This window comes from Schistocerca nitens, chromosome 3 (genome assembly GCF_023898315.1).
Source record: "Schistocerca nitens isolate TAMUIC-IGC-003100 chromosome 3, iqSchNite1.1, whole genome shotgun sequence".
NCBI lineage: Eukaryota > Metazoa > Arthropoda > Insecta > Orthoptera > Acrididae > Schistocerca > Schistocerca nitens.
Window position 1 is genome coordinate 391,144,137 of NC_064616.1, and position 24,330 is coordinate 391,168,466.

A 24,330-nucleotide genomic window follows, 5' to 3' on the forward strand; every position below is an offset into this window, starting at 1 on the left:
TGCCAAGTGTGTAGCTATTAGCCACCCACATCAGCTGCGTGCTGAGTTCTGCCCATGATCTTTTCAGCACCGGTTCAGACACTGTGCTTCTTGTAGATCAACTTGTGTAATGATTTTGTTTCCCTCTCACAGAGTTCTGTTCCCCAGCTGTTACGGAGCCATTGTTGGTCCATGAAACATTCATGCTGAATGTGTAGTGATGTGACAATGTCATGCCTGTGAAGATACCACATTGTTCCTACTGCCCTGTTAACACACGAAAATTGAATTAAATCATACCTTTGGGGAACGTGAAGAACAATGCGTATGTTTCAGTAAGTGTTGAGGCTTTCTTAAGGCATTAACAATATTCAAAGCTTAATTATGTGAAACATAGTTTTTAGCAACACAGATCACAATATGCTCATCCTTCATTGTGTTAGGAGAAATATCACTTTTTGTAAATAAGAATTGATTCATGCAAGCACCAGGTTTCACACAACCTAATGCATTTACATTATTATTGACATTCCTAATTTCTTGTTCTATACTTCAAAGGTATTCTTCAGTGCTGAATTACTGTCATTTTTGTTTTTGAATGACAGTTTTGAATGGTGTGGATCCATGGTATACATAGTGATTATTATGTTTGGTTTAATCTGCTGCTTATTTTGATTTGTTGACACAGTTGTTTGCAGTACAACACCAGTGTGAAAATATATTGGTGTAGGCTACCTATGTGAAAATTTGTCTTACGTGTATCTCTTTTGGATGTGATGGTATTTGTGAAGTTATTATAGGGCACTTCACGATTTTCTGTCGCACTTAATGTATAACTCGACTCATTCTACAGCACTGAGCACTAATAACCTCAGCATTGAGCACTCATAAGCTCCTCCAACATCACTGAAGGCTCTCTTTCAAAATTGGGTTTTTGGAACGCTATGTGTGAATGAATGAATTTATGTGTCACCTCAGAGGAATTTTTGCTACTTGAATATTTATTTTATCAGCCAGAATGCTGTCACTTTCACTTTGAGAGATCTGCTCAAATGGAACTGTAGCTCACTAACATATGGAATAATAATATTGGGGTACACTGGAGAATAAAATTCAGCCTCTTTATAACTCGCAATCAGATCCACATTGTTAAATTGAAAGATACCTCGTGTTTGATCATTAGTCATTTATGACACACTGGATCATTTGTAATTAATCCAATAAAAGTTTAAGATTTCTCTTTTTTATTTCATGTTATTTGCCCAGTACTGTGTTTTTATATGTGTGTCATTTTATTCTAGATTGTTGTTTCTGGAATTGCATATGCAAAAGTTAAATGTTTTACTTATTCTCTTGTCCTCTTGTTATCTCCCTACAGTGGTATCATGAAAGAATTAGCAGCCGAGGGATGTACTGGTACAAGAACATCGCACACAACATTGCCAACTATATAAGGCATATTCCAATGGGAGACACCATTTACATTTTGCTCCGACTGATATGTTTTGAGCTTTTACGTGATCCAAGTATGAGTGATGTTTTGGCTGAAAGTATTTGGAGCTACCTGCCACACCCAGACATACCAATTACAGGTCAGTTATAGTATTTTTCAAGGGATTGTATCTGGTTCTTATCAAGCTGCAATGCTGAACATATACAAAATGAACTGAATTAAGGAGTATATTCAGAATACTCCCCATGTTGTAAATGAAAAATTGGAATTAAATGGTTAGGCAACTAGCATGTGTCACAGATTTAAAAACCATATGTATGATGTCTACACCCACGAGGACAGTGTAATGTTGGGCTTAACAGGCAAATGCTGAATGTTTTTGGTGGATGGAACAGAAAGGTTCTCTAGATTGTCAAACAACCTCTGGGTCGATTAGTTAGGTAGTTATATATTCCGTGCATCATTTGAATGATTATTTTATTGAAATGATGTGGAATGAGTCAGTTGACAGGATGTGTATACATGATTGGTGTTAACATTAATGAACGCATTATTTTGAATCATACTCATCCAGCTACACTTACTGTTGCTATTGCTATTATTATTATTATTATTATTATTATTATTATTAAGGAACTGTCAAGGAGAAATTATTTTAAATTACATTTAAAACTTGCTCTACTACCTGGCAGACATCTTATGTTATTGGGCAAATGATCAACACTTTTAGTTGTTGCATACTGAACTCCTTTCTGAGCCACTGACAGTTTTAACAGTGGGTAATTAATATCATTTTTCCATCTAGTGTTGTAGATGTGGACATCACGCTTCTTCTAAAATTGTAATTGATTATTTATGATGAATTTTGTTAGTGAATATGTGTATTGTGACAGTGCAATTAAAATTCCTAGCTTCTTGAAGAGGCACATCCATGACATCCATGGGTGAAGATGACATATTATTCTTACAGCTCACTTTTCTGCAATCAATACTTTCTTTCTAAGTGATGAGCTACCCCAGAAAATTATTCCATAAGACATTATTGAGTGGAAATTGCAAGATTTATCAGGAGGTTGATATGTTAGTTTCCAAGATTAGCAACATTACAAAGAGAAAAAGTTGTGAAGCTGAATTTCGGGAGAAGTTCAGTAATATGCTTCTTCCAGTTCAAGTTTTCATCAGTCTGTACATTCACAAATCTGGAGCATTGTACTCTGACTCATGCTCATGTGCTACATCTGTTGTTGGTATGACTACTTCTGTACACATCTGTACCTCTAATACCTAGTAGCACATCCTCTTGCATTGATGCAAGCCTGTATTTGTAGTGGCATACTATCCACATGTTTATCAAGGCACTGTTGGTCCATATTGTCCCACTCCTCAACAGCGATTTGGCATAGATCCCTCAGAGTGGTTGGTGGATCACGTTGTCCATAAACAGACCTTTTCAATCTATCCCAGGTAAGGTTCATATCAGGAGAACATGCTGGCCACTCTAGTCGAGCGATGTCATTATCCTTAAGGAATTCATTCACAAGATGTGCATGATGGGGGCATGAATTGTTATCCATGAAGACGAATGCCTCACCAATATGCTGCCGATATGGTTGCACTGTCGGTCGGAGTAAGGCATTCATGTATCGTACAGCCATTACAGCACCTTCCATGACCACCAGCGGCATACGTCAGCTCCACATAATGCCACCCCAAAACATCAGGGAACCTCCACCTTGCTGCAATTGCTGGACAGTGTGTCTAAGGCGTTCAGCCTGACCGAGTTGCCTCCAAACACATCTCCGACGATTGTGTGGTCGAAGGCATATGCGACACTCGTTGATGAAGAGAATGTGATGCCAATCCTGAGCAGTGCATTCGGCATGTTGTTGGGCCCATCTGTACCACACTGCATGGTGTTGTGATTGCAAAGCTAGACCTCACGATGGACAATGTGAGTGAAGTTGTGCATCATGCAGTCTATTGCACACAGTTTGAGTCATAACCTGACGTTCAACTTGGTGGTGTTGCTGTCAGGGTTTCCTCAAGGCATAATCCATTGGTAGCGGTCATCCACTGCAGTAGTAGCCCTTGGGCAACCTGAGCGAGGCATGTCATCGACAGTTCCTGTCTCTCTATATCTCCTCCATGCTTTGGTTCACTCCAAGATGCCTGGACACTTCCTTTGTTGAGAGCCATTCCTGGCACAAAGTAACAATGAGGATGCAATCAAACTGCAGTATTGACTGTCTAGGCATGGGTGAACAACAGACAACACGAGCCATGCATCTCCTTCCTGGTGGAATTACTGGAACTGACCGGCTGTCGGACCCCCTCCATCTAATAGGCACTGCTCATGCTTGGTTGTTTATGTCTCTGGGCGGGTTTAGTGACATCTCTGAACAGTCAAAGGCACTGTGTCTGTGATACAGTATACACAGTCAATGTCTATCTGGAGTTCTGGGAACTGGGGTGATGTAAAATGTTAAAATGTTTTTTAATGTTTGTATAAGGAATAGGAGTGGATCTAAAATTGAACCCTGCTGGACTCCTCCCCCCCCCCTCCTTTTTTTTTGGGGGGGGGGGTCGCTAAAATTTTCTTACCTTTCCAACATTGCCTCAATTACTCAGAACAAGTTTTGGTAATGTGTTTGTTGAGTGACTTAAACCAACTGTGTGTAAGGCCATCTATTCCGTAAAACCCAAGTTCTTCTAAGAGATAAACATGATGCACACAATCAAATGCCTTGAAAAGATCACAATAAACACCAACTGGCAAAACATTATTATGTAGGGCTTGTACTGTATGATGAGTGAATGTATAAATATCTTTCTTAGTTGAGCAACATTTCTGGGATCCAAACTGTGAAATGCTAATAAATATTTTCCAGTTAAGTGTGCGACTACTCTTGAGCACCTTAATTTTTTGAATATTGTTTAAAAAGATATCGGTAAGGAAATTGAATGATGATTAAGTCTGTCTTGTAACCTTTCTTGTGGAATGATGTAACAATTACATATTTTAACCTCTCTGGAAAAATTCCCTGTGCCAGTGGTGCATTGCACATATCACTAAGGACATTACTTATTAAGTTGGAACAGCTTTTCAGAATTTTGTTTGAACTTCCATCAACCCCACATGAGCTTTTCTTTTTAAGGGTTTTTATAACTATTAATTTCAGTGAACAATGTTGGTGCTACTTCTAGTTACTTAAAGTTTTGTGGAATTATGTTTTCAATATATTCTCTTGCTTCTTCAACTGAACTATTTAATCTTACATTTGCTGCTACATTTAGAAAGTGATAGTTAAAAAATTTACAACTTTTGAATTATCAGTCACACCATTGTCATCTAGTTTAATTGTTATGGAATCCTGTACTCTGACTGGCTGTCTTGTCTTCTATTTGACAATGTAGCTAATAGTTTTAATCTTGTTATCTGCAGTATTTATTTCTGTCAGGACATGCACACTTCTGGGCACTTTAATGACTTTTCTTAAACTAATACAGTATTTTTTTGTTGTATGCAACTAATGTCAGATCTTGAGATTGTATAGGGGCAATAGATCTGGTCAGTGGTGAATAATTTAAAACCAAAGAATTCTGTTTGTGAATTTCCATTGGGATATCTATATAGAAAGAAAAATGCAGTAGTGCACCAGTACTTTCCTGAAGCAGTTCTTTTATTGGATGCCTGCTGAACAGTAATGAGTGAGAAATGCTAATTTGTTTCCTTTGATACCAAACTGATGTAGAAATTACTTACTAGTTATATTAATTGCTAATTTTAGGCAGTGATTTGAAATATTTCAAGCATTTATTTTTTCTGGTAATCCAATCTCGAACCATCTGGTTATCAAAAGAATGACAAATTCTAGTCTTCCTTTCTACATTACTGACACATGAGTAAATGCTAATGCTTAGGTCACTACTTTGTGTGTGTGTGTGTGTGTGTGTGTGTGTGTGTGTGTGTGTGTGTGTGTGTGCGCGCGTTTGTGTGTATGGTGCCTGCTGGCATAAAAGCACTGAGCTATAAGTAATAATGGGGAGCAAATCCTATGCACAGAGAGAGGTACAATTGGCTGCTGCTGTTAAAAAAAGACATTAACACAGTTTTTTTTTTGTTTTTTCCATTTAATAAAGAATGAGGCTAATACTTAACATATTGGCATTAGTCAAATATGTATGTATTCCAGCCATTTATGCACATTTCTGCAGTGTATAAGTGCAAAGTTGCCGGTGAGAGAAATTATATATCTATGCAACAACCATTTATACCAAGTCCTTTCCCAAACATATGTTTCCTCTGTTTGCAAAACCAATCATTGGAAGAAGGGGTGTCTTCTTTTTTAATAGAAAGAAGAAATGGTTCAAATGGCTCTGAGCGCTATGCGACTCAACTTCGGAGGTCATCAGTCACCTAGAACTTAGAACTAATTAAACCTAACTAACCTAAGGACATCACACACACCCATGCCCAAGGCAGGATTCGAACCTGCAACCGTAGCGGTCGCTCGGCTCCAGACTGTAGCGCCCAGAACCGCACGGCCACTCCGGCCGGCAAAGAAGAAATAACAGTAATTTAAAATCTCAGAGCATGCTGTATACAGTTCATAGGAAGAAGACAATTAACATCACTCACTGTGCAGCCACTCGTGCATTGTTCACCTTAGCCTCAGAAAATCCCACACAAATATTCATTCTGGGACATAGACAAAGGTAACTGAAGATAGCTGCAGTACTTGAGAACTGTAGATGCAGTGATGTGCAGCAGAGTAAATTTATAGTAATGTAACTGCTGACTCTGGCAGTAAAAAATGACAGTAACATCTGGCTGTCGACAGCCACAGACACTAACCAGGATGCCACAACAACAGAAAGGTAAACGACACTATATTCTGCACTGAAAACATTCTCATAGTCTCTGAGAAGATGGCAAAGTTAAAATATACCTATTGAATCAGATAAATGTTTTATCTTGCAATATTGTTATGTGTCTACTGTCTAAGGGATCCACAAAGTCTGTTGTCTAGCACCACTGACATAAAGGCTCTGACTAAAGAGCCTGGCTACCAAATCATCACTGAAACTACTGTAATAATTCTGAACTGTCTGTTAATGTGATGATAAACTTGAAATTCTAAGGCCAGCAATTTGTGCAACCTGGCAACACTGTATGGTGTAGCAGTTTATAAAGGAAGTGTTCACTTCCATTTGAGCTAACATTTGCTGTGTATGCTAATGGTATATGTAGTAAACAGTATGCAGTGTAAGTGCCAAGTCCAGCATTCAAGACCAATTCTTCTGTAAATGTTTTATAATGCATTTTGTCTGTATGTTAAAAAAGTATACATCAATGGGAGCTCAATAACAGTTTATTTCACTTTGTGGTGTGCCAGTAACAGCAATTATGTTCAGAACTATTTTTGCAATAGAATGCTTTGAACTATATGACCACTGGGCAAATATTCTGTGCCATTAATAATCTGTAGCTCATACTACTGATCTCACTTGCCAAGAATAAAGTTAGTTGTTGTTGTGCAAGTGTCCATGAATACTGTACAAGTGAATACTGTACAGCGTACGTACAACAGAAAAGCAGGTGGACCATTAAATTTGGTCTTTTGTAGATGAAACTGTGGAGAACTTACACTGATTGAAACTTATATAATAAGATTTTATCTGGAACTGCCTATTTTATTATTTACATTATATATGAAGGTGATAAACATAGTGACTGCTAATGCCATTGTATGAAAATTTTGACACAGGGATGGTAAAGTTATCTATGTGTTGATTTCTTGTGTAGCTTGTTTTATAGGGACATAAAAGTATATAATCTACCAGTAACATTAAAATTCACATGCAAATGTAAATTAACTACATCTTATCGTGCTTACCTTATGAAAAATGCTATTGTGGTGAAGTAAAAGTAGCTTCAAAACCATTTTTCCAAATTGTCGTGAAGCAATAAAATTATATAGACACTTTTTATTTCAAAATTGTCTGTGACTATGCATGAGCTTGTCATGTACAAGTAAAATTTCAAGGCTGCACAAAAATGTGGAAATATGTTGGGAGAAGTGAATACACAAAGAAAAAAAATTTTCCGTGGTACACAGTAATCAATCGGATTGGGTGTTCATAAACAAACAAAAACTGAAATTCACATTGGCTAGTACAGAATAAAGATAAGATCAACGATGCATTGCAGCAATTTCAAAACATTTTTCACCTGTGGGCTTACCACAGAAAAAACAATAATAATTTAAATTGACATTTATATTTACACTTAGCAAGATACCTTATTGTATGTGGCAGAGTCATGTTTATATATCATCCCTCCCTCCATTTTGTCCTTGCCTGTTTCATTCACAAATGGTGCACAGAAAGAACAACTGTTGCTAAGCCTCTTGTACAAGCTCAGAGTTTTCTGATTGTACCATCATGGTTATTGCAAAAGATATGTGTGGGATAGGTATTATGTTGCTTGAGTCTTTATGGAGCATACATTCTTGGCATTTTAACAATAAATTTCTTTATGAAGCAAAATCCCTCTCCTGTTTCATCTACCTCTGGAGTTCAATTATCTCCTTTTGATGTCCTTGTGCTCATGAATAAAACTTTTTACAAAATGAACTGTTCTGTGAATTATCTGTATCTCCACAATTAAAACTGTGCAAAATTCCTGAATGCTGAGCAGTAATCAGGGATTTGTTGAATTAGAGTTGTGTAAGCTGCCCTTATGATAAGTGAATAATATTTCCTGAGAACACCTCAAGTTAATCTCTATCTGACATCAGCTTCTCTTACAATTAGTTTTATGTTGTTGTACCACTTGAAATTGCTTAAGATACATGCTCCTAACTACAGGATGTAAAAGAAGTATACGCACTTTGAAATTAGTTGATTGATATTCTAAAGGCTAATGTCTTGTCAGTACAATTACTCTCATCTGTCATTGGTTGTTCGTTTTGTTTCCACATAACTGCAACATCCTATCCTCTTCTCAGTGTCTTCCAAATACTTCATCCTAGACCATCTGCCTCCTTTCTTTCCCAGCACTGTCCCTTCAGGAATTTTAATAATGAAGGTTTTATGTCTGATGGCACATCCAGTAAATTTTATTTTTCTCTTTACTTTAATAATCTCCTCTCTTCATTTACTTCCCTTAAGATTTTCAGGTTGGTTTTTATTTCATTCCAGCTTGCTCTTGTCATTGTCCACCATATCCTCATTTCAGCAGTTCCAAGTTGATTCCACCTCTGTTTACCCCGAGTCCAACTTTCACTTCCATAGAACTGTTTACTCGATACAAATGAATTTGCAAAATATTTTCTGACATCTATATTCAAATGTTTGATGGTTAAAATGCCTGTTTTACCAGTGCGGTTCTTCTCTTCACTTACATTAAGCATTTATTGTCCTCGGTCACCATACTACCAAGATAACAAAATTGTTTCATGTGATCAGTTCTGACATCATTAATTTTTATGTTGATTTTAATTTACCCCATATTGTATTGTAGTGTATACAATGTTCAAATAACTTATAGAAATTCAGCCAAGTGACATAGTCAACTATCACCTAAGACGGTTGTCAAGGACTGTGGCCTTCAAGTGGGGTAGCCCTTTACATTACTAGATAACCACTGGATGCATAAGGTAAGATGTTAGACATCACTTCCATATGGTTGATAGCCATGACTTAGTCCTCCACTGATGCAAATATGTTTTATCAACTCTTTGAATGCCAATTATATGAGTCAGGACTGAATGAAAGAACATTTATGCAGGTTGAATTTGAATCCTTTTCCCACCAACCTTTGGAACAAAAGCTTGAGACTGTGACAGTGATAGAGTCACAGCTGAACCAGTATTTTGCCAAGGTATGCTGCACATTTGAGAATATGTTACAGCAAGTTATCTACAAAATGCTGATATATGACAGGGGCTGGAGGGATACCAAAAGGTAACCAATTATAATGGTAAAGGCAGTATGGCATATTTAGCACTTGGTAAGCCCTTGATGCTGTATCTGAGGAGTTATGAAAATATGTCTTTGTGATGTCAGCTTTACTGGAAAAGAGCTGAGTTCATATTGGGGTCTGTAGGGCATAAGATTCCACATCATGTCATGCATTTGTTGTCACTTGGAAGTCACCATGAAGTGTTAAAGAGCCACTGGGTTTGTGTAGTGTTAGCAGCAATGTGGGTGATAGACTATGGGAGACAGACAATATTTCACCCTCATGAGTGACTTAATACAATTCTGTGTTAAGAGCCTTCTTTAGAGCCCAGGGCACTGGATGGACTTTGAAGAAGTGTTGGGTAGCTGTCACTTAAAGAGTGGTATGAGCTTTGAGATCTGTTGTCTTCCATAATCTAGATGAGAAGATTGCAGTATATCTGTCAAAGAGCCTGTTTAAGGTGGTGCAATGACCTTGAGATTGCATGGCATGCTCTGTTTCATTTGAAAGTGTGGGAAGAGTCTGTCCCAAATCACTTTCTCTTTGGGATCAGCTACCACAAGAGAATTTAACTGGTCATAAATGAATAAAACTGGAAGTTTTGTAGTGAGGGCACTTAATGAAGCTCATAGACCCAAAGATTTGTCTTGACTGCCTGCACAGTTGGATAATCTGAACTTAAGTATGTAGATTGGTTTAGCAAGGACACACAACCACCATTGTCCAAGAGTAATTTTACAGAGTGTTTCTCACTGAACAAATCTAAGTACATTTGCTGGATTGCATCCTGAGAAATGAGGACTTCCGTAGATTTATCACTCACGTGGTACACTTCTATAGGTTGGGAGCATATCTGCACTGGAGCCATTACAACATACCTTTTGCAAGGGTCCTTTTTTGCTGCACCTGTGGCATGTTCTGCCTGGGTAGTGGCACATGCTGTGCTGATGGTTGCATCTGCTGCATGCATGGCAAAGGAAATAAAGAGGTGGTGTAATGTTCAGCATAACTGTTGTGGAGATCTGACTGCCATGATATACTCTTTGACCATGAAGAAACACAGAGCTGCATCAACAGTTTCATAGGGTTGAGCTATTTGCATTATTTCCATTAGAGACTGACCAGATTTCCTCAATTCCTGGTTCCTCACTTCCAAACTGGGGATAAAACACATTATAACATACCTGATTAGAGAGTCTATGTTCCTTTGCATTCACAAACATTTTAAATTGCAATTCGTACTGAGTCCCTGTTCCTTAAACACGGTCATCACAGTAATGTGATCACCACATATGTTTGTGCAATAATCTCTCACAGATGGCAGGTGGTAGCACGAGGAGTGGAGGGTATATAAAGTGTGTTGAGGGAATGTGGAAAACAGTGCAGTTGTTGTCGTAATGTGGAAATGAAGCGATTTATCTGACACCCAAAAGGACATGATCATTGGCTTTAGGGCCAAGGCTGGAAGCATTTCTGAAACAGCTTTTGTTTGTAAACTGTTTGCGTGCTGCCGTGGTTAAAGTATATGGTTCATGGCAAAATGGCACTATCCAATACCAGTGCCGAGGCAACAGTGGTAGACAACAGGCCGTTGATGACAGGATGAACAATGGCTACAGGTATCCATTCAGTCTGTAACACAGTAGGTGCTCATTTGTTTTGTTTTGAAAGCAGCTGTCTGTTAATTTACTAAGCCACTCAGGCTCCAGCTCTTGGCTGATATACGACTACAGACTGGCAAATTAAGTTTTTGTCTTTTTCTGTACCTCCACAGAGAATATTTATTAAATTTTATGTGTGTTTCTCTGTTTAAGAGGTTTAATCTCATGTTTTCATATGTGTAAATTCATTCTGTCTGTAGCACAACAGTTGCTCACTGCAAACCCAGCTTCAAGCTCATTAACACATCAGCATCCATTGGTGGCACATTGAGAGACCAACAAGTTACATATCAAGGATTGTCTGCTTTTGTAGTTCACTTTGTCAGTTAGTCTTGCTAGGATGGCTAGGATATGTGCATACTTTGTGTGGACACAGGAGGATTTCAGCGGAATGTGCTTTTGGCTGCAGTCAATCACCTTCAGGCTGCTGCCTCAGGGTGTAGCAGTGGCAGAGAATCTGGCACATTGCATGGGACACCTCAGGTGTTGCTTGTTTTGCCCATGGGCTCTGCTTCTGAGACACCTCCTAATGCACCCAGTGTGGTTGATCCGCCCTCACAGGAGGGTTAGTGGCGGCTGGTAATGATTTTGCGTTGCTCGAGGTGGAGGGCCAATTTGGAGACTGGCTGCCTGGCCTCACCCATTCAGCCTGTAAGTGGACAGGTGGCCATTCCTTCAGCTGGATCCGAGCAGGTACATGGGGAGTGGGGTTTACTAGTTATTGGGGGCTCCAATGTTAAGCGCATTATGGAGCCCCTTAGGCAGATAGCGTTCAGGCCTGGAGAGAAAGCCAATGTGCACTCGGTATGTCTGTGAAGGAGCCTCATCTGAGATGTGTAGGTGGCCTTGCCTCGGCCTATTGAGTGTGCAGAGTGCAGTTGTCTGCATGTTGTGGCTCACGTTGGCACAAACGATGCCTGTCGCATGTATTCTGAGGCGATCATCAGTTCGTACAGGCAGTTGGCAGAGGTGGTGAAGCCTGCTGACCTCGCACACAGTGTGCAAGCAGAGCTTGCAATTTGCAGCTTCATTCCCAGAGTTGATTGGGGTCCTTTGGTTTGGAGCCGAGTAGAAGTTCTCAATCAAAGGCTTTGTCCACTCTGTGACAGTCTTGGCTGCAGATTTATGGGCCTGCATTATTGTGTGCGGGTTTGTAGAACTTCCCTTGACAGGTCAGGGGTGCACTACGCAAAGCAAGCAGCTACTTGGGTAGCACATTACTTGTGGAGTACACATGAGGATTTTTTTAGGCTAGGCAGTAGTTTGAAGTCCTTTGATGGACACTCGTCAGTCAATATGCAGCAAGGGAAGTCAAACGGTGTTCAGAATAAAGACAGTTCGACTATCTCAGTTTTATCAGTAAACTGTCCAAGTATTCATAATAAACTTCCCAAATTTACTGCCTTCCAGGAAAGTTCTCATGTTCAAATTATTCGTGGGACTCAGAATTGGCTGAAACCCGATGTGGAAAGATCTGAGATATTTAGCAAGTTATGGAACATATATCAGAAAGACAGGTTAGAGGCCATAGAAGGGGGAGTGTTCAGTGCAGTTGATGCAAATATTGTCTCTGTTGAAGTCGAGTGTGACAGTGAAGTCATCTGGTGGCGTGTAACAGGTGTAGGTGAAACCCAGTTAATTGTCAGATGTTTTTACCAGCCACCTGATTCTGCTGTGACAGTTTTAGAGTCATTCAAAGAAATCTACAATCAATAGCATGTAAGTACCCAGATCTTGCAGCACTAGTTGAGGCGACTTTATCTTGCCAAATATAGACTGGGATGTTGGTTGGTTGGTTGGTTTTTGAGGAAGGAGACCAGACAGCGAGGTCATCGGTCTCATCGGGTTAGGGAAGGACGGGGAAGGAAGTCGGCCGTGCCCTTTGAAAGGAACCATCCCGGCATTTGCCTGGAGCAATTTAGGGAAATCACGGAAAACCTAAATCAGGATGGCCGGACGCAGGATTGAACCGTCGTCCTCCCGAATGCGAGTCCAGTGTCTAACCACTGCGCCACCTCGCTCGGTCTGAGACTGGGATGTCTGTGGATTCATGGCAGGGGGTACAGACAGGTAGGTGTGTGAAATACTTTTGAATATATTTTCTGAAAATTGTCTTGAGCAGCTAGCTCAGCAGCCCACAGGCAGTGGAAATTTCGTTGACCTTGTATCTCCAAATAGGCTGGACCTTATCGACCATGTCAGTATAGAAATGGGGATTAGCACTCATGATGTCATTATAGCAACTATGATTACAAAAGTTAATAAGTCAGTCAATAAGGCTAGGAGAGTGTTTCTGCTAGATAGAGCAGGTAAGTAGTTACTAACATCTTACTTAGACATGAATTGGCATCACTTAGTTCCAGTAAGATGGATGCAGAGGAATTATGGGCAAAGTGTAAGCAGACTGTAAATTGACATCTGGAAAGTTATGTGCCTAGTAAATGGATAAAAGATGGAAAAGACTACCATGGTTTAGTAACAAAATTCGTCAGATGCTGAGGAAGCAGAGTGTGTTGCACTCTTGGTTCAAAAGGGAACGCATAAATGATGACAAGTGAAAAGAACTATGTTTGAAGCATACAACAACTACCACAGTCACACCTAAGCAAAAGATCTGGCGGAGAACTCAAGAAAATTCTGGTCATATGTAAAACTGCTAAGCAGGTCTAAGGCTTCAATTCAGTCCCTTGTTGACCAGTCTGGTGTGGCAGTTTAACATGGCAAAACAAAAGCCAAAGCTTTAAATTTTGATTTCAAGAAATCATTCACATTGGAGAATCTTACAAACATACCATGATTTGACCTTCAGACTGACTCCCATATGGATGACATACTAATAAGCATACCTGGCGTAGAGAAACAACTGAAAGATTTAGAAGCAAATGAATAGCCAGGTAAAGATGGAATCCTGGTTAATTTTATAATGAGTATTCTATAGCGTTGGGCTTTTACCTAGCTTGCATTTATCATGAATCTCTCGCCCAGCACAAAGTCCCAAGTGACTAGAAAAAAGTGCAGCTGACTCCAGTATATAAGAAGGGTAAAAGAACGGATCTGCAAAATTGCAGACCAATACATCTATTTGCTGTAGAATCCTTGAACGTATTCTGAGTTCAGATATAATAAACTTTCTTGGGAATGAGAAGCTTATGTCCATAAATCAGCATAGTTTCAGAGAGCATTGATCGTGTGAAACTCAGCTTGCCCTTTTCTCACATTATATACTGAGAACTATGGATGACGGGCAACAGAAGATACCATATTTCTAGATTTCCAGAAAGTATTGTGATACAGTGCCCCATGGCAGGCTGTTAATGAAGGTACAAGCATATGGAATAAGTTCACAGATATGTGAGTGGCTTGAAGACTTTTTAAATAATAGAATTCAATATGTTGTCCTTGATGGCAAGTGTTCATCAGAGACAAGGGTACCGTCAGGAGTGCCCTAGGGAAGTGTGATAGGACCACTGTTGTTCTCTATATACATAAATTATTTGTAGGATAGGGTGGGCAGCAGTCTGTGGTTGTATGCTGATGATGCTGTGGTGGACTCTGGTGCAACCTATTCTTGAGTACTGCTTGAGTGTTTGGGATCCATACCAGGTCGGATTGAGGGAAGACATCGAAGCAATTTAGAGGTGGGCCACTAGATTTGTTACTGGTAGGTTCAAACAACATGCAAGTGTTATGGAGATGCTACAGGAACTGAAATGGAGATCCCTGGAGGGAAGGCAATGTTCTTTTTGAGAAACAATATTGAGAAAATTTAGAGAACCAGCATTTGAAGCTGACTGCCTAACTATTCTACTGCTGCCAACATACATTGCGTGTAAGGACCACAAAGATAAGATGTGAGAAATTAGGGCTCATATGGAGACATATAGATACTTGTTTTTCTCTTGCTCTATTTGCGAGTGGAGCAGGAAGGGAAATGACAAGTAGTGGTACAGGGTATACTCTGCCATGCACTTTATGGTGGCTTGCAGAATATCTTTATAGATGTAGGTGTAGATATAGATGTAAATATATGTACAGGGGAATCGATGTGCAACTGTTGAGTAAATGACTGCCCAGATGAACCAAGGGGCTACCAACTCACTCTCCTCAATGACAATTCATCAAACAGTGCTGCGTATGGAGCTCCGCAGCAGACATCTGGTTTGTGCACCCATGCACTGCTGTTCATCAGAGATGAAGGCTGGGTGACCTTTCCAGATGAATCACATTTTATGCTTCATCAGACAGGTGGCCATTGGCATGTAAGACATGAAACATCTAAAAGAAAACATTCTACAACAATCATCGACCAGGGGAGGTAGCATTATGGTCTGGGAAATGTTTGTGTGTTTGTGGCATTCCCTGTGTTATCTCATCATTAAGGAAGGCACAATGGATCAACAAAAGTATGTATATATCGTTGGGGACTATGTCCGCTGGTACATGCAGTTTTTTTCAAAATGAATGGTGATACCTTCTTTACAACTGCAACCTACTTCTTGGTAGAACACATTGAGTGAGGACAGGTTTGTAGAGATTGTGGAATTGGGAAAGATGTAGTCTGGCTATTTGCTGAGTGAAGCAACAAAATCTATTTAGCCATGAACCTTACTTCCTTGTACTTATTGTAGTGGTACTACAGTTACTGTCATCCCCCACAGAATTCATAACATTATTGCTTTGCACCTTGAGTTTGAACCTACTATTGGATGAGCCATTGAATGCAAACCTGGAATGGCTGGATACCAAAAGACAACTAAGTGGACACTGGAGCACTCCATCTGGCATTCGAAGAAACCACACTCCCAGCTAAAGTAAGATTATGGAGAAATAAATATACCATCACCAGTTTACTGGTTTAAATACTTTTTGAATTCTTAAACCCATTGATGCTGCTGACATTATGGTGTACCTTGTGGACACCCTTTGAAATATGTTGATTACTAGGGTCAACACCCTTCACACTCACCAGTATGCCCTATATATGAAAAATAGTGGAAAATAGAAGTATGGAAACTCTTGATTGGCTATCAATCTGAAAAAAAATTAATAATAATAATAATAATAGTAATAAATACCAATGCCTCCCTTCTGTAAATGTAGTGATTAGTGTCATGAGTGTCTTCACAAAATGCTCATTTCATGCTCAGATTTTACCTGAGACTCAACTCACTGTGACTGTATCCTACACCCTGAGATGAGGCCAAGCACACCCTTTACACACTCTTCACCAACACCAGAGACCTTGATCCCTCACCCTTGAAGCCTCACCCTCCTCCAGTATCTCGTAGGCACCCTCTGAGGAATCCACCACTCAGAATTCTACAGGTCCATGACCTGACTCCAAACAGTGGCTGAAGGAATCACAGGTGGCAGGTCGCAGGACACGTAGCTCCAAACTGTAGCTAAAGGAGTCACAGATTTAAGAGCTGTTCATTTTTCCTCCTTACCTGTTCTTAAAAATAATCTCCCATAGAATTTAAAACCTTTGCAGCATGTATCTGCTCCCTTGAGCTGCATGGTTTGTTAAGACCACCAGCAGCCAAAAACTGTCCCTGGTCTCTTACTTAATTTAATGACTCGGCTGACCCATCTGTCCTTGCTGAAGACTTTTCTGTCCACTTTACAATGCTGTGAGCATCTACTTTTTATGCTTCCACTGTTCAGGCACAATAATGGAGAGCAGAAGGTGCATGCCTATCCTTTACTGTGTACTGCCACGAGTCATGTAACAAGCCTTTCAAGAAATTGGAATTATTTAGAGCCCTTGACTTGTCTTGCAACATGGTCGTAAGCCCTGACACAACTCACAGTTAAATGGTTCAACGCTTGAATGTGAATCATAAAAACTACTTGCTCGTTGTTTTCACCCATACCTGGCTTTGAGGTGAAATCTCTTCATAGTATCATCATCCCAATTTCTACGCCAGACAAAAATTCGATACCCATTGACAGCTACAGACCGATGAATCTCATTAATGTGCTGGAGAGTATAGTGGCCTGTTCAGTATGTTGGGTTCTTGAAACCTGAGACCTTTTGTTCATTTATCACTGTGGCTTCTAAGAGGAGCATTCCTCAACTGACCATCTGTTCTGGCTGGAAATGCCAATCAGACTGTCATTTACCAAGCAGCATCATATTGTTGTCTTTTTTCAACTTGCATAAAGCGTATGATACTACCTGGAATCACCATATCTTGACCATGGCGCATAACTGGGGTTTCAGAGGTGCTTTACCATTTTTTATTTTTTTAATTTTTTTAATTTTCTACTTTTTGTCATCTCAGTTGTTAAGAAATAGAGCTGCTGCCTCTCTTAGCTCTCCCTAGTTTCAAGAGAATGGTATCCCTCAGGACTCATTGAGTGTTTAACTTATTTTAGTGGCCATCAATGAATCTCTAGACTCTATGAATCTGTTGATTACTCTTGTTCTCTCTCTTGCCAGTTTTGCCATTTGGTACAGCTCTCAGCCTGTGGCCTTAGCTGATTGTCAGTTGCAAGCAGCCATAGGGAAGACTTACTCTTGGACCTTCTACCATGTCTCTCTGTTTTCCTCCTTTAAACCACATTTCGTACAATTTGGTTGTTACACCACACTTCATCCAGACCCAAAGTTCCACATTCAGAACCAGTACCTCAAGCCATTGTATGGACCTATTTTTTAGGCTTCGCCTTCTAAACTGACATGGTTACCCATATTTATTCCCTGGGAATATCTCTTTGGGGCACTGACTGTGCCACTCACTCATGCTGCGGGCACTGGTCTTGTTGTGACTAGGCTACAGGTGCCAGGTAGCACTATCAGCATTGCAACTGTTACATCTAGTTCACCGTTGTGGGGTAAGGCCACCTACCTGTGCCTTTCATATAAGCTCTTTTGACTGCCTTCTGGCAGGAGTTGTGATCTTACTTCTGTACTTTTTATGCCACCTACTGCTAATTTATTATGCAACTTCCATCTGCCATTTTCCTAGCCATTTAAATTGTCAGATTCTTTTTTCCTGGTGTAAATGTATATCCCCTGACAAAAAACTCTGAGGCACACTTCCAGATTGGAATATGTTTGGAAATTCACTATAGGGGAGTCCACCTCCTGCATCTCTAGTGCACTCTTGTGGGGTGACCCCAAATGCTCTACCCTGGTGTGTACCCAGACTGCAGGTCTGGTTGAGGTGGTAGCACACTAGTGGGATCACAGCCATTCTTGTGGTTGATCAGTTGTGGCCAAGTCTGCACAGAAGGCAAAAGTGCCACACACACATTCAGCTAGCTGACTGCTGGCAGCTGTCCCATCCTGCCAGTATTTTGCAATGCAACTAGCCTCTAGCCGTGCAGTCACTGCAGCTAAAGTTGTATGCAGTTGCTTGGGATAACATGCATGTTAGACTGCACTGTCTGGGAAGATTTGGATGCATTTCTAGCTGTGTGGGTTTTTTACATTTGATTGTTTGTTTGTTGCTGCATTTGTGCAAAAGGATCTTTCTGTCATCATGAAATTCAGGTCAGTAAAATTTATTATTAAAATTGGGAGAGGCTTGCTTTGTGGGACTTGTCATCTGAAGAATATGCAGATAAAAATCTGAAAATGAGAATATGGAAAGAAATGAGTATAATGTTCAGTAGCAGTGAATGTTCAACACCACAGGAACAAAATACATTGTGTAAGTTGTTTTACCTTTATTTTTATTTAATTAACCCTACATGTAAATATGATTCAGTAAATGTAATCCAACTGCCATGGCCGAGTGCCTTCATCAAAAAAGTAATTGATCAATGTGTTTCAGTACTGTGAATTGGTTCTGTGCCTGCATATTCATTGTAGAACATCCTCATTAATCAGGGGATATCATTACAATGTATCTGTGTTTCACACATAGTTGTGCAGAATGCAATATACCTTAAAAGTGTGAAGGATCTTCCACTGATTGGCCTTTATCCAGAATGTGCAGTTTACAAAAGACTAGCCCCAAAATGACAATAGTTGAATATTTAAACTTTCTGTATCATTTTGTAGCCCTATGTATAGACGCACAGTTCTGTGTGACTGTGAAAGTACATCCTAAGTAAGACATACATAAGACACTGGCATTTTGTTTATGTCTGAAATGTGTTTATCTTCCAGAATCACCATGTAATTAGGCAGTGTTCACTTGCAGACTACTGATTGTTGAAGTATTGTTTAGTCAGCACATTTATAGAAATAAATTTATAGTTTGCCACACAAATAGCCATCAATACAACTCAGAAGTACTTCCTATAGTTACAGAACATTGGTGCGCTGTTTGCTGGTTTCTGCAGCTGCACAAGCTTTCCATCAACAGTGTCGAGACAGCTTGAGAAACTAGTCTTAGTTCCAAGATCTTTTGCTGTATGCAGCTAATTGTTTTTGTCAATTCTGATAAACATTCATCTTTCAAGACAGTCCAGATTACCCTTTTGCTACTCACAGTCAAGAAGCATGAAGCAAATGAATCTGCTGTTGCTAAATAGCTGAAAAGGAGAAATTACTAAATTAGGTCATACATCTATGAAACAGCTTACATTTCAGGCAACCTTTTTCTGAACAAAATTTCTTGAAAACTTGTGCTAAGATAATGTAATAAGCAGAAATATGCCAATCATTTTTTTAAAAAAGTAGCCTGCATCCTGCAAGTTTCTACCACATATGGCATGCCAAAACTCGTCCAACTTATCACTGTGTGTATTTTCCATGTACAAATAATAGACTTTATCAGTAGTTAAAATAATATTTTATTATTTCAGGTATGTTATTACAAAAGAAATGGTGTAACATTAAAGATTCTTACAGCTGAGAAAAATGGAGATTAACTGGTAACAGTGCTGTATCTATATTTTAATCTGTTGCTGTTTGTAAGTAATACCGCTCCTCCCTTACATATTCACAACAGCTTATCATTTGAAAATGCTGAGACATAGGCCTCACCAGAAAGTGAAGTTCCAAGTGGACCATATCAGGGTAGAGTGCTGGGCAAGGAAAGGAAAGCACAACGGAAAATTAGTAGAGAATATGATACAGGATTTGGGACGGACACCATTAAAACAGAGGCATTTTTCATTGCAGGTGGAACTTCTCATGAAATTTCAGTCACCAGCTTTCTCCTCCGAATGCAAAAATATTTTGTTGATGCCAACCTTCATAGGGAGAAATGTTCATCATAATAAAATAAGGAAAATCAGAGCTCACACAAAAAGATATAGGCATTCATTTTTTCTGTACACTGTTCAAGAGTGGAATAATACATCATTATTGTGAAGGTGGTTTGATGAACCCTCTGCTGGGCACTTGATTGTGATTTATGGAGTATTCATGTAGTTGCTGATGTAGATAGATGGTGTGCTGCAAAAATCTGCAGAAACTAGCAGAAAATGGACACACAAATTGTGAAAGATAGAACAGGCTCTTTTTTTCTCATCTTTGATCAGTGACTTCAAGAAAATACCCCAGCATTTCCATCTGTAAGCATGGTAGCTGCTATACAACACAAGGTTTTTTGCATCCATGAGTTCAGCAAAAGCAAGTCTGTGAGTACAGTGCAGTGTGCATTTCGATGTTAAGTCCAACATTGAAATTCCAATGAAGAAGAGCATGGGTTGTTGGAATAAGCAATTTGATGAGACTAGCTCTAAGTGTAAAGATAAAACCTAAGGCTGACTGCATGTATCAGAGGAATACATGGAGTGCATTCGAGTAAGCTTTGAATGTAGCCAAATGAAATTGACTCATTATGGATAGGGAATTGGGACTACTGCAAACAACTGTATGGCATATACTGAGGTGTCAGTTAGTGTACAGACCATACCATATACAACTGGTACAGGCTCTTCATGCAATTGATAAGGTAAAGAATGTATAATTTCGTGACCACATACTCTGAAATATGGAAGAAGATGAGTTGTTTCTGCCTCGTGACATTTTTAGTGATGAAAGTACATTTCACCTAAATGGGAAAGTCCAAAGGCAAAATATTCAGATATGGCTGCTATAAAATCTCCATGCAACACTGAAACATGAGAGGGACAGCCCAAAATTTTCACACCACATCACCGACAAAAGTTTATGGACCCATCTTCTTTGATGACAGTATGGTTACTGGCGTAATGTGTCTCAGAATGATGCAAAAATGTCTTGCTCCTGAAAGGAATGAAGCTTCAGGAGATTACATTTTCCAGTAGGACAGAGCTCCATCCCATTAGCATCTAAATTTTTGATGTTTTCTGGATGAATCTCTACCTTAATAATGGAGAGGTTGCATGGTGAATGAAGACTTCGCACTTCACTTCTGGCCACCAGGGTCTCCTGATCTCATACCCTGCAATTTTTTTCAAGTGGAGGTTCATATAAAATGCAGTTTATGTACTACATCTTCCCACAGATTCGAAGGACCTAAGAAATTGTATCACTGCTGTGGTGAACTCAATGATGCAACAGGTTCATCATCTAGTGTGGGATGAATTCAACTACCATTTCAATGTATTAGTTGAAAACAGTCTTGGTTGCAATTTTAGTTTTTTTATTTATCAATTACGCGTTCCACCTTATTTAGGCATCTTCAGGCTGATCTACATAGAAAACAGAGAACAAATACATCTATTTGAGGATTGCGATCACGTTGTGCAGATTTGGATAATCTAAAAGCATGTTTAAACAGATCAAATACTGAAAGAGGAAATACCTTAATTTGGTATTTCTTAGGATGTATCACTGCTGTGGTGAACTCAATGATGCAACAGGTTCATCATCTAGTGTGGGATGAATTCAACTACCATTTCAATGTATTAGTTGAAAACAGTCTTGGTTGCAATTTTAGTTTTTTTATTTATCAATTACGCGTTCCACCTTGTTTAGTTTAGGCATCTTCAGGCTGATCTACATAGAAAACAGAGAACAAATACATCTATTTGAGGATTGCGATCACGTTGTGCAGATTTGGATAATCTAAAAGCATGTTTAAACAGATCAAATACTGGAAGAGGAAATACCTTAATTTGGTATTTCTTAGGATGACCCATTAGACAATGTAGCTAAAGGGCATCGTCGAGTACATCAGGCCAATATCACCTTCGTTAACCTCAGTAAATATTAGAAATATAAAATAGTAAAAATTTATAAGAGAATTCACAAATAATTGGACACTCAGAAATGCAATCATATTGCCGAAGTCTTATGATTAGGCGTTACCTTTCTAGATGGACATGAGTGACTCCAAGACTTGCATAACAAATTCATGTTCACAGGAGCAAATAATAGAATAAGATGGGGCCTGCACTATGCAGGTCTTGGAGTCACTCATGTCCTTCTAGAAAGGTAAGGCCTTATCATAAGGCTTCGGAAATAAGATTGCATTTCTGAGTGTCCGATCATTTGTGAATTCTATTATCCGTTTTTACTATTTTATATTTCTAGTATTTACTGAGGTTAATGAAGGTGATGTTGGCCTGATGTACTCGACGAACCCCTTTCACTACACTGTCTAACGGATCGTCCTAAGAAATACCAAGTTAAGGTATTTCCTCTTTCAGTATTTGATCTGTTTAAACATGCTTTTAGGTTCCTCTGCAGTGGAGTGTGCACTGATATGAAACTCCTTGGCAGAATAAAACTGTGTGCCGGACCGAGACTCGAACTCAAGACCTTCCTTTCTTTCAGGAGTGCTAGTCCTGCAAGGTTTGCAGGAGAGCTTCTGTAAAGTTTGGAAGGTAGGAGACGAGGTACTGGTGGAAGTAAAGCTGTGAGGATGGGGCGTGAGTCATGCTTGGGTACTTCAGTTGGTAGAGCACTTGCCCACGAAAGGCAAAGCTCCTGAGTTCGGTTCTCAGTCCAGTACACAGTTTTAATCTGCCAGGAAGCTTCATGCTTTTAGGTTATCCAAATCTGCAAAACACGATTGTGATCCTTAAATAGATGTATTTGTTCTCTGTTTCCTGTGTAGATCAGCCTGAAGATATCAAAATAAGGTGAAATGTGTAGCTGAAAAAAAAAAAATATTGTAGCCAAGACTGTTCTCAACTAATACTATTAAACACTGGTTTGCCGATTCATGCCACAGATGGACTGGAAGAATTACCATTTAAATGTTATCCATGCATCTGAAGGAGGGTATATTAAAAATCTGTAAACTTCCATGCATGTGTAATCAAATTCAGTTTACAGAATTAAAATGCAACATATAGCTCACAAAATGTAGCCAATTGATATTGTGCCCATCTTTTTGAATCACCTTGTACTTCAGTGTGTGCTGTGTCAAAACGCATGGGTTATGTTTGCCCTTACCAGTGCTCAGCATCCTACCCAATAACTTAATAGTAACACTTGATGGTTACTGTAAATACATGTGTACAATGTATTAAGAAAAAAAATATGTTGTAGATGATCTGAGAGCGTCGATGAAAAAACAGGTGGTGAGCGTGCGCGACTTCAGCGATGCAACAACTCGTCATCTCTGGGTCCAGAGATGCTGCCTGAGTGACGCCCAGCAGCCGGCCACTGTTGTAGAAAACTGACAGCAGCAATGAATAATTAATTGTCAAAATTTGGCATGGGGCTGCGTGTTTGTTCATTTTAAATGGTTCCTATGGTATGACATAAAGAGTTTGTTAGTTCCCATGTAAACCTCTCACCGACTAAGTGGATATATAGGTGTGTGTCTAGGTGTGATAGTAGAGCGACCCACTGTGTGGTGTAGTGCGGCACTGCAGCTAGCTAGCGGTTAAGGCCTGGGAGAGGGAAAGGAGTTTTGATTGGTGTTACCAGTATTTTAATTTGGGTACAGTTCGTGGAGGCAGCATGGCTATTTAGTCTGTTAGGCCCTTCCTCATATACGTGGCTGTGATGGTTTTTTCCTCCCAGTGCTGGGCAATGGAATATACAGAGATTCTGTGGGATTTTCTGAATAGTCGCTGGCGATACACTGGTTTTGATGAATTTAGGTGCATTAGCTATCAATTGATTGTCGTCTTGTGGACAGTTTCGGTCATAAAGTTTTCTGTGGCAAATCCAGCATGAGCCTGGTTAGAGAGAGAAGTAGATTTGTAGGTGCTGAGTTTTTGGGAATTGGTGGAGCCGATATCCTGTCCATGTTGTACAATTAGTGGTCGTGGCTCGCCCAGAGGTAATTGGGTTGTTAGCCGTTTTGTTGAAGTGGTTTGGTAGTGGTTGGTGTGTGTGTCAAGAAGGGAAAGCCTCTAACACATGTTCGTAGTTCTTGTTTAAATACCATCTTACAGCGGACCGAGAGTTGGCTCAAATATATACG

At 39.6% G+C, this 24,330-nt stretch overlaps 1 protein-coding gene across 3 annotated transcripts in view; it reads left to right on the forward strand.

Annotated features, from left to right (window-relative positions):
* Nucleotides 1–24,330, forward strand: part of LOC126248333 (constitutive coactivator of peroxisome proliferator-activated receptor gamma-like) — a 725,840-nt gene that overhangs the window by 335,155 nt on the left and 366,355 nt on the right. For all 3 annotated transcript variants that reach the window (XM_049949229.1, XM_049949228.1, XM_049949230.1), the window contains one exon: nt 1,358–1,571. In XM_049949229.1, the coding sequence (XP_049805186.1) occupies nt 1,358–1,571 (214 nt within the window). The remainder of the gene's footprint in view (nt 1–1,357; nt 1,572–24,330) is intronic.